Source organism: Fukomys damarensis, unplaced genomic scaffold (genome assembly GCF_012274545.1).
Source record: "Fukomys damarensis isolate Sample0158 unplaced genomic scaffold, DMR_v1.0_HiC HiC_scaffold_2, whole genome shotgun sequence".
Taxonomy (NCBI): Eukaryota; Metazoa; Chordata; class Mammalia; order Rodentia; family Bathyergidae; genus Fukomys; species Fukomys damarensis.
In genome coordinates, this window is record NW_022900914.1 from 28,334,643 (window position 1) to 28,350,738 (window position 16,096).

At 33.7% G+C, this 16,096-nt stretch overlaps 1 protein-coding gene across 13 annotated transcripts in view; it reads right to left on the reverse strand.

Annotated features, from left to right (window-relative positions):
• Nrxn1 (neurexin 1) overlaps positions 1 to 16,096 on the reverse strand; it is a 986,324-nt gene that overhangs the window by 122,244 nt on the left and 847,984 nt on the right. For 7 of the 13 annotated variants that reach the window (XM_019206287.2, XM_019206286.2, XM_019206285.2 and 4 more), the window contains one exon: positions 2,643 to 2,962. In XM_019206287.2, coding sequence (XP_019061832.1) covers positions 2,643 to 2,962 — 320 coding nt within the window. Of the gene's footprint in view, positions 1 to 2,642; positions 2,963 to 4,326; positions 4,417 to 16,096 lie in introns of all 13 variants that reach the window. The other 6 variants (XM_019206282.2, XM_033763969.1, XM_010615819.2 and 3 more) reach the window with 1 other exon arrangement.

Sequence of the window (16,096 nt, forward strand, 5' to 3'; positions counted from 1 at the left end):
TAATTATATACTTATCATCATAAAAGAATTTCAAAAGTATCTGTCCAACTTTAAAAAATGTTGTTAGAGTGAAATTTGCAACAACTGAACATTTCTAACATAATCCAAATTATTAAATTGCTGTTATTGGTCTATTTACATGAATATTTATTTATAAATGAACCTAGTAATTTTTATTAAAGTTAATGTCTCCTTAAATGAACCAAGTTATCTCTAATTGATTTGATTGCCTACTTCTATAAAGTAATGCTGACTTTAAACATGACATACATAGTTTATAATAAGAGACTCTTTTGCATTGGCAATTAAAAAGCAGTTAACTATTTTCTTTTTGCATTAATTGATATTACAAAATGTGTGCATTTTTATTTAGGCATTTTTAGATATTTATCTTTTCAATTCTTATTTGGGGATACATCTTTTTTTTTTTTTTTTTTTTTTTTTTTTTTAAAACCGGAACTCACTATGTAGCCAGAATGTTTCAACTCACAGCGATCCTCCTGCCTCTTCCCGAGTGCTGGGATTACAGGTGTGCATCACCAAGCCTGGCCAGGGATACATCTGTTTTATCTAGGAGTTTTGGCAACTGTAATTTCATTACCAATGAAACAAGACTACCATGAAAACTAACTATTTCAAATTATATTCACAGAAACATTTACAACTCTGAATGCACTTAAATGTTCTCTTATGAGTTATTTTTATAAAGGAAATAGTTTATGAATTATTTTGTATTTTGTTTTCTCATATCAGATTCATTTTAATAACTTGCTTAGTATAAAATGAATCATAAATATGGTAAAATGATCATAAATGATTTATGATAAAAATGATCATAAATCAACCACAATAACAGCACTATAAGGAGTTACTAGGAAAGAGTTTCAAATAGTTCTATTGGACAAGGATCTCATACAGGATATTTTCATGGTATTCTTACTTAAATCACAAGTATTCATCAAAAGGGCTAAGTATTACAATACTATCAACAATCTTGTAAATCTCAACAAGACAAAATCAACAAGATAGTTGTACTCTAAGCTAACATTAGTGATAAAATGAACATTCCATGAAGGCAGGAATTTTTGTTTATTGTTACCAGTATGTCTTCATGCTAAACCAGTGTTTGGTGCATTTAGATAGGGATTGACAAATATATACTGATGTCCTATGAAACAGCCCATTTCACTTTGTGGTCCAATGCAAAAAAAAAAAAAATTACATAAAGGTGAAAGAAAATAGGTGTATATTCAAAACAGCACTGTACCACACTTATGAATACACAAAATGTACACTTGTCATTTCTCCTAGGAAACTTTATCTTCCTTTGTTCTGCTTTTATCACTTCTTATTCAAAGTAAAATTTATAATTATTGTTATTCTGGGAAGCATATTAATCAGTAAGTAATGATACAAACAGACTTTGCTTTCTATTGCTTTCTTTTCAAATCTGATATTCAACATATATCAAACACTAAGAGAAAGCAATTGAAAAATAACATTTTCTATTCTTGCTCCTTTAGGATGCAATTTTCTAGAAGAGTAAGGATCTTGTATTTGAAAAAGACTTTTATAGCACCTACTGAAGACATTCATCACGTATTAATAACAAAAGAAACAGAGCCAGGGATTTAGCTCAGTGGCATAGTGCCTATCTTGCAAGCACAAGGTCCTGAGTTCCATAGTCAGTACGAACAAACAAACAATCAAGCAAAAATCTGTGACGAAGGAAAATTCACAGTTCCAAAAGAATGAACAACTGGACATACAATGGCTATAAATACCAGTGGGATCTGACAGCACTTATCAAACATTTCATAAAAGCCTTTTATTCTCCTGTGTCCTTCAGTAATACAATAATGACTAAAGCAGTGCCTAACATGTAGTAGGCAATCAACATATGGATCTTGATTAAATTAACATACTTTCAAGGTGTGCCAATACCACATTTAAAAATTCAATTCTTCCTTTTACAGAGCTGGGGATAGAACCCAGGACCTCATAAATGCTAGGTAAGTGCTCCTAATAATGATATTTTTCAAAAATTTTAGAGACAAGATCAAAGTTATTAAAACAAATCCTATGTGAGAGCAATCAATCAACTATCAAAGTATCTTTGACCAAGACACATCTTAAACAGCATATTTTAAAATTGTGATTTCCAATATCATTCATCCCAATAGCCACTTGTTTACCAATTCAAAATTTTCAGACTTCAGGACATAACAGTATTGCAGGAATATCTCTAATATCAAATTTGCTTTCATTTTATCTTGATGAAGTGCTGAATTTAAACAAACAAGGACTTCCAAGTATATCATTCATTTATTTGTTCACAAACTTAAAACGTGCAAACTTTAAGTAGCAGACAATCCTTATCAGCCTGGTCAAAACCAAGGTTATTCTATCAAGACTATTAGCCAGCAGCTAACAAAATGACACAACCAACACCTTTGAGAAAAAGCCCACAAAGCTTTAATCCACGACATATTCAAACCAAGTGACCTCTGCTAAGCCAAGTCTCAAAGGAACCACAGTGCCTGAGATGAGAGAAACAACGTCCCATTTTAGTAAGAGAGATGCAGAAAAGTGCACTTTATAATCATAGCTCCAAAATGAAGGAATAAAATGCACATGCTCACCTGGCTGACCGGTTCTTTCGTGGGGGGCCTTCCTCTTCTTGCGGTGCTTGTGGCCAGGGTTGTGGTGGTCTCCATGATTGACGTGGACATCTCTGACTGCATGGCCGTGGCTGTCGACTCGGTTGTCATAGAGGAAGGCACTTCACCGACTAGTCTCACATTTCCCACTATGGCGATGTTGGCATCGTTTTCCGCTGCCATATTCAGAACTTTCAAGCCATTGTAGTAAAGCCCAGAGAGCTGGCCCTGGAAGGGCTGGCCCTGCTCTTTCCCGCCAATTATTATGGTTGCTTGGCTATTGAAGATTGTGAGCTGACGCCCTGTAAAAATAATATTACATACATGCAAAAATGTTGATTGTGAACTCTACATTCTACAAAGTATGATAAAACAGATCTTTCATGGGGTGGATATGAGAGCAATAAACTATAAGAGAGGCATTTGACTCATAATTCATTGCTTATAAATGAGGTGTCCATGAAATGCATAATTATTGGCAAATACTTGTAAATTTTCAACTTATTGTAAATGTAGTTCTTTTGCTAAAAGACCAATCAAAGATATGTATTGTAATTCAATTTTTCTGAATCCCTTCTTTGCTTTTCTCTCAAGATCTTATATTGCTGGTCTCATGACTAAATCATTAAATTTTAAAAGTGTGATATAGCTAACATTTCAAGTATTTGTCATCCTAAAATTACCTCTGACAGAAACTACAGAAGCTGAAATCTAACATTAAATTTTATGGTAAAAATTTCATAAGTTACATAATTTCCACATGTATGTACATGCTATTCTTTAGATGTATTTTTATGTTTTGAAGGCAATAGTCCATTGTTATTTGAATTATTCTATTTTTCCGGCAATCACACTGAAAAGAAATGCATGGTTTACACTAAGCATGTCAGAGACAAAAAAATTCCAAAACTATTTTTCTGATTGGCTTTCAGCAAGTCTACCAAAACAAAAGAAAATGGAAAAAAAAATAGCTTCAGATGTAAAAAAGCGGCTTCAGGAATGATACACAAACCAATGAAGAAATCATGGCACATTTCTTTCAAACAGCAATCCTTAGCAACAGTACCATTATCATCAAATCGAGTGTCCAGTTTTAGCAGATTGCTCTCTGCCCATAAAAAGCATGCACACAACTTTAAATTCGGTTTTAATTAGGGCTTGTTCCCAAATGTTCTTAGAAGTTTGCAAACGTTAAAGGGACTTCATTTTGACTGGCAATCCATATTGCCCACTATTTAAGATTCCTAAAGTTTAAACAAAGAGTTTTTTTTTTTTCAGGACCATAATAAAGATATCACAACTACATATATTTTAGTTAATAATTTAGAGGCTGGAACATGTAATATAATCTATGAATGATTTATCATTTTGGGTTAATGCTTGCTGTGAGTACCTTCAAAGATTGAGTTAGTGGATTATATTTAACAGTCCCTTTAACCTTAAGTTAACTGGGTAAGATTATTAAACAGCTGGTACGTCTATAAATGTATAGAAATTATTATACAAGGTATGCAAATATTACTATCTACATTTTACTGTTTTAAATTTGTTTTTAATTTAGTTTTACGGAAAATTTATTTTTTATGTTTATTAGTGTTACAATGAAGTACTACTTGGTTATGTTCAAATTATTTTTTTATTTGAAGTTTTAATCAATGTTTTTTACCTTTGTCGAGTAGCCATTCATCAACTACTCGACCAAGTCGATATGGAATTCGCTGTCTAGCAATCGCCAGGCGCTCGTTATCATTGTTTCCTTTAAAGTTTAAAGAGACATTTCATTGGTTAAAATCTGTAAGGTCAAAGGTTAAAAGTTAATACTTAAAGCTTGAGCTATACAGTTGCCACATGATTTTTTGAAATTTGGAATTTTAAAAAGTTCTACCTAGAACATTTCATGTTTCAGACTTGTCATTCATTCATTTATTTTATTTTAGCAAACAAAATTATTCCTATGTTAATTGAAAATTAGAAATCTGCATTTGAGCTAGGTTATTAAACTTATGTTATAGACAGACCCGAACAACCAATTTAAACAGCATATAATAGCTTTACAAAAAATGACCATTGACCTCAGGGTTTTGTCTTTTTGATGTTTCTTATTAACTAGTTAAACATGTTCAGTTGAAACAGGTTTAAGTTTTCAAAATACATTCAACCTCTTATTCCAGATTAGTAATTTATGAACACCAAACTTAATATCATCTTTGGCACACTGAAGCATCTAAAATAGGCCTAGGATACTTTATTTCCTATTCAGAAATCAAATTTCTTATTTGTCCCATTTGAGAAAACCACAAATCCAAACAGTTCTTTTGTATTCCACATCAATTGGTTTATCAATCACTTGAGATTACAGCTTGCATCATCCAAATATCTTTCAGGAAAAGGCTTTGACAAAAGTGACTTTGAGTGTTCTTCAGTTTCATTTACAGCTTAATATGTTGAAGCATATAACTTTTGAAAAAATTCTATTTTTTAATATATTCAGATATCTGCTTTGTATTGTTATTCCTAAAAAGGCATGGTAGCTTGCAGTACAAATACAAGCCATAAACAAGGGCCTCTATTCATAGATCTAAACTGAGAGACTTGCTTCGTTGAATAAAAAACAAAATTGTCACTACAAACACTTTAAATTGACCTTGCAAACAGTGGAGTGTTTTCTTGATCTATAAAGCACTTAAGCAGAATCTGGGCTGCCACCTCAGTGCTGAATTCTGAATGTTGTAAGAAGAGTTTTTCTCTTTCTTACAAATTAACTGAAACAGAATTCTGAGTGGAAAGACTTTGGTAATAGCTCGAATGGGGGCTGAGAGATAATGCAAACTGAAGCACTTTCTTAGGGAAGAAAACAGCATACTATTTTTCCCAACATGGAATAATTTATAGGTGGTTCAGCATTTTTGTGCTTGCCTTATAACACACTACACATACCTCAGTAAACTATTGCAATATAGATTATAAAGTTGTGGAGAAAGATAAATAATTATTATTATTTTTACATCTTGTCAATTTGTCATTTGAATGTCTATATGACTGAAAATATTTTACAAATTAAGATTTAATTTAAAATGTAAATATCAAAATTGAGCCATATATAAATTCAGTGAACACAGTGACGTAAGTTTCTTTGACTTATGCAATCAATCATTAAAATGTTAGTGTTGAAATATATTTTTGGTAAAGCAGTCTCTCAAACCAGACTGCACTTTCATCTCTATCTTTGGTTTTAAAATATGAGCACAATTTACACAAAGTGTACTTGTGTATTTTCATGTATGTGTATTTTAAAGCTACACCAAAGTTTAATTTGGGTTATTTTAGGGCAGTATGATTATTAGTGAATTTGAGTTTTTGTCATACACGTGATTTATATAATAAATATGTTCTACATGCATAATTTGAAAAGCAAACATGAAATATTTTTCAAAAACACATAACCTTGGCCTGATGAACTTTTTTTTTATTGCTGTAATTTCCTTATGGCTTTGAGATCTGGTGCTGCCTTTGCTATTTCCATACCAGAGTGTTCCCGTCATCAGGAATGAAGTATATAGCCTTAGATCCCACCAAATCCAGCTCATGAATCCCTCTTGCCCAATTTCTATTGGCATTTTTAATAGTAATCTCTCTTTAATCAGTCCCATTCACTCTCCATACATCAGCCAATATCTAATTATGTTACTAGTATAACACTTTCCATTGCTTTTAGGACAAATCTTAGAACTTTGAAGTGTTTGAAGATATCCGTGATCTGGTTCCTTTCCCTCTCCACGGCTCCATTCCATAACTACCACTGATTTGCTCTCCCATTTTTTTTTTTTAGCTTCATGAGCTCCCTTCAACTTATCTACAGCTATTTTTTTCTCCTCTCTGGACCTTTGCACTAACAGCTTTCGTTTATTTGAGATACCTCCTGTACTCCCAGCTCGTCCCTAGCTTTCCTTAGCCAATCATCAATCATCACTGCAGTGATTTTGGCAAAACCAGGAGATGTTCCCCAATGTCTCCAGCTTAGTTTGGGACACCTGGCTATATACTTTCATAGTTCCTGAAGCATACCCTTATGAAATAAGCACTGATTTTAAAGTTGCATATTTGATAAACAGTTTTCCTTGAAATGATGAAGGGCTGCAAGGTCAAGAATGGTGTATAATGTTTCTTGTATCAAGAAATAACTATCATTTCAACTCCTGTGAAACATTTGTAGAACGAAGCAGTGAAAGACATCTGATTTTGAGTTATGATACCTTCTGTGTCACCCTTAGTGCATGCATACAACCCAACAAGATTCAAAAGAAAAAGAAAACAAAGGCTTGTGTCCACAGAAAATAGACCACGCATAGTTAAGTCTCACTCTCCTCTTTCCAAAGGAAACATTAACTATTTCAGCTAAAAGTGTGTTTCTTTATTAGATTGCAATTGATTTAAACATCCATACAATGAGTTAATTATCTGTTTAATAACTCCCCATTCCACAAAATATGTAGTCATAGTTAGAGTGGGAGAAAGTTGAAGGAAAAGTCCTATGTGAGACAGGTATAGAAAAGAAAGCTTTAGATATCCTTCTTGAATAACTTTTAAAAAGACCCCTAAATATCTGAATATGTACATGAACACAATTTGTTCTCCTACTTTTGACTATCTTTAACTAAAAATATGATTAAAATAGCATGATTTACGTCGCCAGTAATTTTTGAAGAGCTTGATGAGACTGAGCTAAAACAAGAACACAAAACTGCACGTCCAATAAATAACAGAGGTCACCTAGAAAGTGGAGTGGGCAGCAGATACAAGAGTTAAAATGTGTGATAACTTATAAGAAACAGAGTGACACAAAAAGGTCATACACTACCATATACACTAAATATCCAATGTCCAATAGTTCAGAAAGCATTTTTTTTTAACAGAAAGATTTGGCTTTTGAAATCAAAAGACAGACTATTCTTTCTAGAAGTAACAGGAAGGAAATCAGTGTTTAATACATCTACTTCATTCTCTAAACTTTTTGTTCTTTTATGAAAATAAGAACCTAGTGGTGCTTCAAATTATGTAAAATACACTGCTAACCAAATGAAGACATAGATAAAGAGAATGAAGTAAATTGTCTTGCATTGATTTTGCTTCTGAGACAGGTTATTGTTATGTTGCCTGAGTTTTGCATGTAGTCTTTGCCTCCAGTGAACCTCCTGCCTCAGCCTCCTGGAGTGGCTGGGACTCCCACAGGCATGTGACACTGCATCTGGCAGATAATGCTGTTTTGATGGATAATTCCTAAGCCCTTCCTGCTACTGAGTATAAAATACTTCAAGCTGTTAAGGTTAAACAGGCATAGGTCTATGTTTGCCTTCAACCTCATAATTTTCATTAGCAAGCGCCACATGAAATATATTTTATGGGCTTTCTCAAAATACATTTCATTGATTTATAATTAATGGAAATATTTGCTTGTAAAGTATCCAGAATTCTGTATTATAAGTTTTGTAATTATATTTAATCTTGTCTACATAGCTCAATAAACATCTACACCTTCCAAGCGATATAAAGAAAATAAAACAACCGATTTGATTCAGAAAGGTCAAAGACAAATATAGGTTCAAATGACATTTCATTCAATTATTTTTCTTTGGAAAGGCTTAGGATCTAAAAGTAAGCACAGTAGAATATAGGAAAATTACTTCTGTGAACAGTCAAAGGAAGCAGGCTTACAGTGATAGGTGAGACTATGAACGAATAAAATGTACCTGAAAATACAAATGAAACCAAAGGCGAATCTTTAGGAGAAAAAGCTTTTCATCTTCAAGTATTCAAATTAGAGCAAAATGTAAAGCAATAACAATCCATTTCTAAATCACCTATTCAGGTTGGATTATTTAAAATGTCCAAGAAAATTGACTTATTTTAAATTATAAAGCTCAACTGTGGCAATGAGTTAAGCACATAGACTAGATGTGTGAAAACAGAGGTTATCACTCAGTAGTTAAAAATAATGTTTTCTTATGCTTCATTTCCCTTGTTTAAAATAGGATAGGAATTTCCTTTTGGTTTCTTTTTATTTTCCTGCAGTTAGTTTGGTGTGGATTCAATCTACTAGTCCTTCAAATGAAGATGTCACCAATAACATACAGAACTCTGCTGCAGCAATTGTCAAGCAATGAAACTACATATAAACTTTGGTCCTATTTTTTAATGAACCAATGAAAAAGTACTTAATTTTGACAGAGGAAATATTAACATCACCACAGCCTATTGACAGGAATAAGCTTTACCTGGAGTGGCCATTCGAGTCTAAGTTACTGAATTTAAGAGATACTTTCCAATAAGGCTCCAGGGTGAGTAATGAAAAAAAAAATCTGATCATTCTGCTTTGAGAGACAACCAACTTTACTTCAGTTTAATCCTAATATCATTTTCTCACCTACATAGACTGAATATTTGTACTCACCCCAACTTCATATGTTGAAGCCTAATTTCAATGTGATGGTATTTGGAGATGATTAGTTATGAAAACAGAGTCCTCACGAATGGCATTATTGCCTTCATCAAAGCTCCTCTCCCCTTCCACTATGTGAGAATACAATACAAAGATGGCCATCTGCAGTCCAGGAAGCAGGTCCTCATCAGGCACTGAATCTACTACTGCTACCTCAATCCTGGGCATCCTGGCTTCTCCAGGAGTAAGAAATCTCTGTTGTTCATAAAATACCCAGTTTATGGTATTTTGTTAAAGTGGCACAAAATGTTTTAGATATAATCTAACTAAAAACACATGATTATTCTGTAGTATATTAATTTTATAGGAGTCAGTAGACTTCAAGGTAACAAAATTAATTTGAAAAAATCAAGATAAGCAACAAAGACCAATAAAATTCAAATTCTTGACTTGGAGTTAAATTTCATAGTAGGACTTAGAGAAACAAATTTTTATGGTAATTTTACACCTATTGGTCAATAGTGATAAGCTATGTAAGCATCACTGATATATTCATTTTCTACACTTATCTTAAATCTTCACCTCTGTTGTGAAATCTCTCCTTGGAAGTTAAAAATGTCTGTTTTTGATATGACATAGTAATATCCTTGGAAAAATATAAAGAAAAGCAATGCTATGAAAATAAACATTGTCTAGAAAAAATGAAAATAACGAAAAAACAACACCAAAAAGATAAAAGCTGCTTTTGAAGATGTTTCATTTACTGAATTTCTAACTTTGGGAAAAGATTCTCAAAAACATTCTGAAAGCTATATATACTTCGAGAGGAGACTGAGGATCTGTTTTTAGACCTTTTGATTTTAAATGACAACGTGACATCTGAATATGCCTAGGTCTATAAGACAACTTAAATTTTAAGACAGTGTTATAAATTACTTTAGTTTTAAAAGCAAGACTGCCATATAACTTTTAACTAAATGCTATATGTGTGGTTGTTATATGGACTATACAACTATGGTACACCTAACTTGGCTGCTAATGAGCCAAGCAAGGAGATTTTTATGGTTTTTTTTTATTGTTTTATTACAAGAGCAGGTCTCACTATATAGTTCAGGCCCATAAATGCTACATACTCTGAAACTATTTCACTAAGCATACATCAGTACTTCTCACAGATCCTACTGTGGAAGGGTATATACTCTGAGGGGGGTCTAGGAGCAAAACAAAAAAAAATCAATAACAGATGTAAGTCAATGTGTAATATAATAGGTAACTTGACATAAATACAGAATTAATCACTGTGTGTACCACAGTTACCATAAAACTCAGTGCAAACAACTGATTATAGCAAAGAAGTTGTGATGAAACCACAAAGGGCTTAACTCAGATCACATGCAAACTAACTTAAATTAAAAGATATCTGGATAAAAATGTATTGTCATGTGGATATTCATTCCCAAAATTTTGGTAATTGATTATTCTCTTTAGCTTCATAAAGCTATTCACCCATGTCTGTTTCTTAAGTAAATATAGTTTCCAATAATAATCTCTAGAATAATTACAAATATGATTAGTGGATAAAATGCCATGAGGTATGAAAAAATGTAGTACACATGACATTAAAACTACTAAGTGATACATAATGCAAACTGGCAAGAATTTGAAGACAAGAGTTAAACATGAAAATATCTGTTAGAATGGAAGTCCAGGTAAGCTTTGCAAAAATTTTAATGGCATATTACTAATACTACATTCCCACATATTTCAATTTTGTTCCCACTGTTTCCTTCAAACACACATGTGCATATTTTCTGTAAATTAATTGTGTTATCTTACTGCAATGCTCCAACCCAAGGGCCCTGTTGTGAGCTCACTAATCTCACACAGCTGGACGAGCACTCATGTGCATCAGAGCACTGCTCTGTTGGTGACTATGACTGGAACATCTCTGATGGCATCCAGCTCCTTCTGGGAAGCAGCAGGCCTCTGTACCCAGTTAAACAATATCTCCTTGGGAGAAGTTGGGCACAGAAGGCCACAGCTGTCTACTGCAGAGTTCAGTGGTGCTTTCGGGAGGAAATTATGAGCTTAGTACATGTTGAACTGGCTTGAGAAATTTCTCCTGTCATTTCTCTCTTTTATGTGGCTATGCATTAAAATATCCAGTGTTCCTTTACACAAAGTTTCATAGAAGCACTTGCTCCTATTAGCTACTTAGATTCAAAAATTTTAGTTTGGATATTGTTCCATTAGATTAATTACATAGAAAAGTAGCCTTCTGCATGTGGGCTCTGGCTGCCTATGTGGAATGATTTCTACTTTCTTCCTTAAGCTTTTACGCCTGGTTGGTTTCTCAATGCAGTGACAGGGATATCATATCAAAAACCTGCAGCAAGAAATGAAAAGCAAGAGGGACAAGGAGATAAGCAAACACAAAAACTATTCTGATAAATTAAAGGTCATACTCTGTAATCGTGCATACTAAAGAGTTCTTTTGTGCTAAAGTGTGTAGCATTTAAGACAGAAGAATGGTTTAACAGCTACAAAAAAAAAAAAAAAAAGACAGAGCAACTGACAGATACCACTAAACAGAATTTTAAAAAATGAAATGTAAGAGCAGCCCCACATTAACTTACAAATGTCGTTTTGCCATTTACCCAGATATGAGGATCTTGAGAACTTTCTCAATCATATAGTCATAACATTTAGGCTTATCCACCCTAATAAAAAACTCAGACATACAACTCTAAGGCACTTTTCCCCACTTGTTGATTTTGGAAGATCAGAAAATTATGTGGGACAGATGAAATGTAAGAGCAGCCCCACATTAACTTACAAATGTCGTTTTGCCATTTACCCAGATATGAGGATCTTGAGAACTTTCTCAATCATAATGTCATAACATTTAGGCTTATCCACCCTAATAAAAAACTCAGACATACAACTCTAAGGCACTTTTCCCCACTTGTTGATTTTGGAAGATCAGAAAATTATGTGGGACAGCAGGAATTTCTCCCATTCACTACCAACCTTGAGTTCTAATCCACTTTTAATATTTAGATTGGTCTTTTGAAGAGGAAATAAGTGAATCTCTCATAGATAGTCTGATATGGCCTGTAATGGTGTACTAAGAAAATTCTTATTCTCCAGGAAAGAAAAAATGATTCTCATAAATATAGCATTCTAATCTCATTTTCAGTGGCCTTCAGTCTTTCTTTCATATGTAATTAGAATGCAGACGGAGTTTTCTTTTCAAAGAGAAAAATGAGGTTTACTCATTGTTCAGAAAATTATTTAAGATTAAATACAAGTGTAAAGGATAAGTTGGGGTATAACTGTTCAATCATTGCTAGTCCCCTTCAATTTTATAAAATGTGAAACTTCTGAAATAATAATATAACTATATTTGTAAACAAATTGAGCCCTGTTGATTTACATCTAATTTTTTAAAGCAACTTTTCCTCAGTAAAAATGTGTCTTCTTTGATAGCAATTATTTTTTTGAAGAAAGTATACACATAGTCAGAATCACTGGAAAGAGAACCCTGTATGGACAAAGTACTAGGCTGTAATTCTGGGTTCAAATCTTGCTTCACTGTTCACTAACCGGATTTAGAACATAGTGTTTTCAACTTCAGTTTTCTCATCTTTCAAACAGGTGACATCACATATGTAAACCGGCTGGCAAAGTGCATGGCACATAGTAAGCACTCAGCAGATATTAGCCATTATGTCATGGCTGCATCACGGTTTATTATCTGGTATGACTTCCCACATAGGACATATCAAGGATTGTATGGCTTACAGAGAATCCCTTTCACGCACTATTTATAGGAAGGTAGTTAAAGTAGGTGAGAAGTAATATGGAAAATCCATCTATATTTCTTTCCTAGGATGAATAAAGGCCAGGAAACTAGCCTTATTATAAGGCATGTCCTGCTTTATCCAAATCACTGTATTCCTCTCAAGCATGTCAACTTCTTTCTCAGAGATTTATGCAAGGTGAAACTCTGAAAGGAGCCAATGGGGACAACTGAAAAGAGGTCATTAACTGATAGAGGTCACAGAAAAAGAAAAGGCCAAGGATTCCCGCCCCAAGGGAAGAGGGAATTCAGGGCACCTCCATCTGTTTCCTGTCAATTGCACGGTGGCAAAAGCTAGTACTAGGACAAGAATATTTGCTTCAAAGAGATCCGGGTCAAATACGATGACATGGCACCCCTCCCCCATAACACCTTGGCAGAGAAGTGCCACAGAAACTGTAAAGGGAAGTGAACACTGGCAAAAGCAATGTTCCTGGACCTGTAAGCGAGTTTGATAGGTTGAATGGCTCTAACTTAGCTCCAAGGCTAATGGCCTGTGTCTCGGGCTCTGGGCTGTGTGCTCCAAAAGACAAGAATTAGTCTTGTTAAGACACACTGTGGAAATTCATTTTAGAGTCATTAAAAACAAAATACCATAAATGTGCCTAACCTGGCAAATATCTATAAAAAGCAGTGAAATCTTTGACTTGCCCCCCACTCTCTTTTTAAAAACTATCTTACAGTGCTTTGAAAATTTTATGAAGACTTTCAGTTGTCATCTTAAAGGACTTTATAATTAAGCCATTACATTTTCTGGATCTGTTTGATGTTTCAAGCTTGTCTTCTTTCTGCTATACAGACACACACACCTCTCAGCACCCAGACATTTCTCTGGGTTCTTTCTACCCACCCACTGAAGCTTGTTATGGCTCTGACAGCCATTTCAACAGGAGAAAGGTAGGCATCGGTTAGAATTAGGATATTTCAGGTTTATAAAAAGTAGATAAGAAGATGGAGAGGGGCCTTATAATGCTGGAAACAAAAAGAATTCTGTCCCCTTTCCATTTAAATTTTTGAGTATTGAAGTTATCAGAGTGGAGAAACTGAAGATAGAATCTAAGGACTTTGAAATCAATGGCTAGTCTTTGCAAACTTCTTTGCTCCAGAATTATCAAAATAAACCTTTTCATGTATTTCTCAAATACTGTGGTGATGGAAACTGTACTTTGGGGGATATTTCTTAATAAGGGTTTCCCAGTTAAGTAAGCCAAAGGTAGACACAGAAACCTGTGGGGCCATTCAACTTCTTTGGCTGGGTGGAGATCATAGCAGAAAAAAAGGAATAGTTCATTGCATCTCTCAGGATAAAATTGAATTTCTCTATTGTTCTCAGGATTCCTCTTAAACTTAGGCTATCCAACTTGTAACAGAACCCTAAATGAAGAACACAGTGGAGAGAAGAGCAGTCATAAATATGCCCTAACAAGTTGAGCTGTTTCTGCATTAGTAAGGATAATTCGAGTTCATCCACCCACATACTCTTGTGTGTCTTTCTTTTAACCCAGCACATCTATTGTTAGGTTGTATCACTTCCAAGAATGGAGTAAATGAATGAGGCCATAACAACTGGAGCTTAATGAACACTTCCTCGAACCATTTTCCTGAGGTCTTTTTAAATGTTTTGAGTTCAGTTAAAAATGGAAAAAACGAGAACCAAAACCTGTCATTTAAAGGTACAAGAGCCCAATGATGAATGTAACTGTACTGTATACCTAAAATGTACCAATAAACTCAATGAGAAAAAAAAATCCACTTCTGAAAGGGGGAAAAAAAGACCCCAACAATTTGGACTTCCTTATCACAAGAACTGATCAAGTACCTACAATCTACTTTGGACTCAAGTGTGTCTCCCCCAAAAGTTATATGGTGAAGCTTTAAACACCCAGTACTGCAGAATGTGATTGTAGTTGGAGTTAGCAGGGCCTTGGAAAGAGGTGATTAAGTTTGAATTGAATCCACTAGAGTGGGCTTTAATCCAATCCAACTGTTGTCCTTATAAGAAGAGTCAGTTAGGAAACAAAAGGGAATACCCAAGATGCGTACATACGAAGGGAAAGCTGTATGAAAACACAGGTCATCTTCAAATCAAGGATACAGGGCCAGGAGAAACTGAACCTAACACCTGATATGGGATAGCTAGTCATCTTCAGAGGGTAACACAATAAATTTCTGTTGTTTAAACCCCAGTTCGTAGCATTTGCTAGGATACGGAGATGATTTTCACATATTTGAAGATCATACAGTGTTAGCTTATTCACAGATCTTTGATATTAAGATATTGATGGTATTTTGCTGCTAATTGCTAAAATTATCTAGAAATGAGTTCTCCTGGGTTTGCATGTTAATAAAGTATGATGTTAATGTCAGTATCATATGTGTTTAAATTATTAGTTTTAGTTTTAAAAATTCATTTCTTCTTTTTGGTTTGGCTGTTAATCATAATAGTATGAATCAAAATTCTAGTGGTTGACAGTTACAAAAGTCTATCAATCTGCATTACTTAGAAATTACAAGATAATTACATTGATTTTTAGAATTAATCCATACAAATATGTAGTTCTATTATGTATACAGAACAACTTTAACAAAAGGAATTACTTAACCTTTCATACCAATAAATGAAACTTCTTAAACTACAAAAGAGTTGTCTATCATTTTATTTATTTTGTGGTTGTTTATAAATTATTAACATAGAAGACTAAAACAGTACTCTTAAAATTTCTGTCTTAGTGTTAGTTTTCTTATTTATGTAGTAAGTCTCAGTGCAAAAAAAAAAAAAAACAGAACAGGACTGCATAAAACACATTTCTAAATACACTCATGATTAATATAGAGAGATTCTTTTACACTTATGTTTTCAATTTCCTAACTACTGTGAAATTAAAAAAAAATTTATTGTGTCCATCTCCAAAGTTATAAAAACAAATTTGAGGAAATGAAAAATAGCCTATATTTATTTATACCAATTTCTATTTTTAGGACCTGCCTGAGAACTTCTTAAACACAAACACACAAAAATGATCCTAGGTGATCACAATTATTTCAGGGAGGCTTGCAAAAGAGGTAGTTAAAAACATGAAACAGCACACTTCACTATTACACTGGGATGTTACTATTCTACTGAAAACTGGATCGACA